Consider the following 3,252-nt stretch of genomic DNA (forward strand, 5'->3'; position numbering starts at 1 on the left):
GGGGCGTGGCCTGGGGCCCGAGACGGGGACTCCGCTGCCCTCCGCTCACCCTCCGCGGGCGTCACGGAACAGACGCGCCGCCCGCCGCCAATCGCCCCGCCCGGCTTCGGAGGGCAGCGCGGCCTGGGGAGCCCTCCAGGGCCCCACAGTACCTCTCACCTCTCCAGCCCCCCAACGCCCCCCCCCCACTATCCCAGGACCCCCTTTTTTCAACCCCCCCTTTTTTAGGAGCACCCTCCCCCCCCCTCATTTTTTTCAAGGGGCCCATCCCTTCACCTGATAGAAAGCCGTGAAAAGACGTGTTGACCCTCTTCTCGCCCGAGAAGCCCAGCATCCCGCAGACCACGTGGCTGTTGTGAGCGCTCCAGCCTTGGTCACACACTCTGGACCAGCCGCCGGGAAGCCGGACTTCCACCAGCCCCTCGGTCACGGGCAGGGGCCGCCGGCCCCGCCCAACGGCTGGCTGGAGCCGCACCTCCTCCACTTGCAGGTGATGCTCTACCTGAGGATGGATGGGACCACAAGCAGAGGAAGGCACCCCAGTAGCACCTTTCACACGTCCTGCCACCTTGAAGGAACCCCGACCGAGTGTGCTTCCTGCAGACCCAACGGGGAGCAGGGGCTGAGAGAGATGCCTGCCTCCCGCAGTGGGTATGGAGGGGTGTGTGGGGTGGACGGACATGCGGTGCTGTGCCCCGAGGGTGCTGAGGAAGGAGCACCCGGAGCACCCGCAGGAGCAGGAGGAGCACTTTATGAGGAAGTGGCATTGAAGGAGGGGCAAGTAAGGAGTGAGATGTTCTAGGAGGAGCACAGGTTTCCCTGGGGACAGGGAGGAGGTTGGAGAGGTTCCTGCCAGTTTAATGCAGGAGCAAATCTGGAACTTACATCCTGGAGCTCTACCCCTTGCCCCACCCACACCAACCCCCAGCTCCTAACAACCCAAACTACCCCATGGGGCCTATGGAACCCCCTACCTTCTAGTGTCTCCTCTAACCACACATAACACCCCACAGTCCTCCCTGTCCGGCCAACCTGGCTGGTGTGTGTGTGTGTGTGTGTGTGTTTGTGTGTGTGTGTGAACTGCAGACCTCGATGACATTGGAGTCGGAGAAGCCAGGGAGGCGCTGGTCCTTGCAGATGACCCCAGCATCCTCATCGTGGGTGCAGTCACTGTTCCCCCAGCCCCTCGAGGTGCATTCGGCCACACTCCGCTCGGTCCCACTGCAGCTCAGGTTGTCCAGCCAGATGCGGCCTGTGGAGGGAGAGATAGGGGACAGAGAAGTGTGGGGAGGTAGGGTGGGGAGAGCGAACATGGAGGCCTCACTCTTGGCTATAATGATCCCATTTTTTTTCTGATAAGATAATGGGTGGGGAAGGGACAGGGGACCCTGGAGGGAATAAAAAAAAGAGGCATAGGATCGATGGAGGGCTGGTGGTGGTCTGGGGATACTCAGGAATTTGGTACGGTAAATAAAAAACCAAGAGTCAACCTTGAAATTCTGCTTGGTTCTTACCCACTCAACGACAGCCAGAGTTAACCAAGCACCTCTTGTGTTAGGCACGCTGCCGTGGTGTGTACATACATGACCATGCTTAGAACAGAGCGGCCAGAAGTATTATCACCACTTCATATTAAAAAACCAATGGGGGTTCAGAAAAGTTAAGTAACTTGCCTGAGACCACGTAGCCCATGGAGGCTAAGGAGTTCGAGCCATTGGCGAGACTTGGAAATCTGAGACTTTCACCGGAGCCTCCCATGTGCCCGCCCTGTCTGTGCTTCCGCATTGCCCCTTGTTCTGTTCTCTGCCCGGACCTCACTGAACTGAGTGTCGCTGCCTTCCTCTCAGAATTGGGGGGCCCCTCAAAGGTTGTCTGTCCCAGCCATTGTGTAGGGATCCTCGATGCCTATTCTGACAGGACTTCCCAGCTTCTGCTGGGACACTGACCTCCTGCCCGCCCAGGCGGCCAGAGCCATTACACAGTCCTTGTGATTCTTTATGACTTTCCCCTACCAGGTCTGATTCAGTCCTTTGATGCCATCCAAAAAAATCCCGCAGCCACATGACTGTCCTCATATTTGAAGACATCCGTCATGTAGCTGCTATCCAAGTTTTCCCTTCGATCAGAAATCCCTGGTTTCTTCAGCGACTACTCCTTGAAAGTTGGCTTCAAATCTTCCACATCTGGGCAGCTATCCTCTGAAAATATTTCTATTTTCTACCACCTCTCTTAAAATGTGGCACTTACAAGTGACACTTTATTCCAGAAGTGGCCTGGCTGGTGGGAATTGGGGTATCAGCTGCAGACTGCACCAGCTTCTATCCCTCCAACTGTGGGCTCATACAGTGCAAGCATCCCCAGGCCTCAGTTGGAATTGCTCCTAAACATTCATGCTTGCCCTAGTCAATTCCAGCTTGGTTTCAGCTCTGGCCTATAACGTGTCAGCTGCAGGATTTATGATCCTGACTGGCTTTGGGACATCCAGACATCATTTACCTGCTCTCAGCTTCCCGCAAAGCAACCGTACTTGAACCGTACAGGGCTCACTTGATCAGGGCTGTGCTCGTACATGGCTTTGGAGAATCATACTCTGAAAGGAACTTAGGTATCATCTAGTCTTGTTGCTCATGGGACATCAGAAGCTCAGAGGAGGCACTGATCAGCGTAAGATCACACAGCTCTGAGAAGTGACTATGTTGGCTGGTTTGTCACTCATGGCTTAACCTGACTATTTATTCTAGTGCCCTGTGGTCCTGTGGCTGTGCCATCCTGCTGTTCTCTCCCTGCACTGAGGCCACACTGGGGCAATACCGAGGCTATACCTGGCGCTCACCTGTTCCAGGGCCGTATTTGGCGCTGTGGGTCCAGCCTGTGGCCTCTGTGAAGCCCAGCTCCCGGCAGAGGACATGGGCTGCCTGTAGCGTGAAGTCATCATCACAGATGGTGCCCCATTCGCAGGCTCGCTGTATCTCCACTCGGCCTTTCGAAAGGGCTTCCTGGGGAAGCCAGCCACCCGGAATCCGCAGCCCCTGGGCTTCCAGCCCTCTTTCTCAGGGGCCCGTGGACGGGGGATGGGAGATCTCCAGGATTGAGCTGAAACACAGGGCACAGCAGCAGTCCCCCATGGAGCTCCACCGCCCGGACATTGATAAGGTCCATGGCTAAAAAGGCTTTGGCAAAAGAGATATACACTGAAGACGAGGAGGGTGCTATGATGGACCAGCAATGAGACTGGCCGCAGTGCTATATATA

General features: G+C 56.2%; 1 protein-coding gene across 1 annotated transcript in view; it reads right to left on the bottom strand.

Annotated features, from left to right (window-relative positions):
• The window catches only part of LOC111827566 (lysyl oxidase homolog 3-like), a 4,989-nt gene that overhangs the window by 544 nt on the left and 1,193 nt on the right, over positions 1-3,252 (bottom strand). Inside the window, exons 2-4 of the mRNA XM_023760635.1 lie at positions 2,834-3,049; positions 1,089-1,252; positions 277-502 (exon numbers count right to left, since the gene is read on the bottom strand). Of these exons, the coding sequence (XP_023616403.1) occupies positions 277-502; positions 1,089-1,252; positions 2,834-3,049 (606 nt within the window). The remainder of the gene's footprint in view (positions 1-276; positions 503-1,088; positions 1,253-2,833; positions 3,050-3,252) is intronic.

Source organism: Myotis lucifugus, unplaced genomic scaffold (genome assembly GCF_000147115.1).
Source record: "Myotis lucifugus unplaced genomic scaffold, Myoluc2.0 scaffold_186, whole genome shotgun sequence".
Classification (NCBI taxonomy): domain Eukaryota; kingdom Metazoa; phylum Chordata; class Mammalia; order Chiroptera; family Vespertilionidae; genus Myotis; species Myotis lucifugus.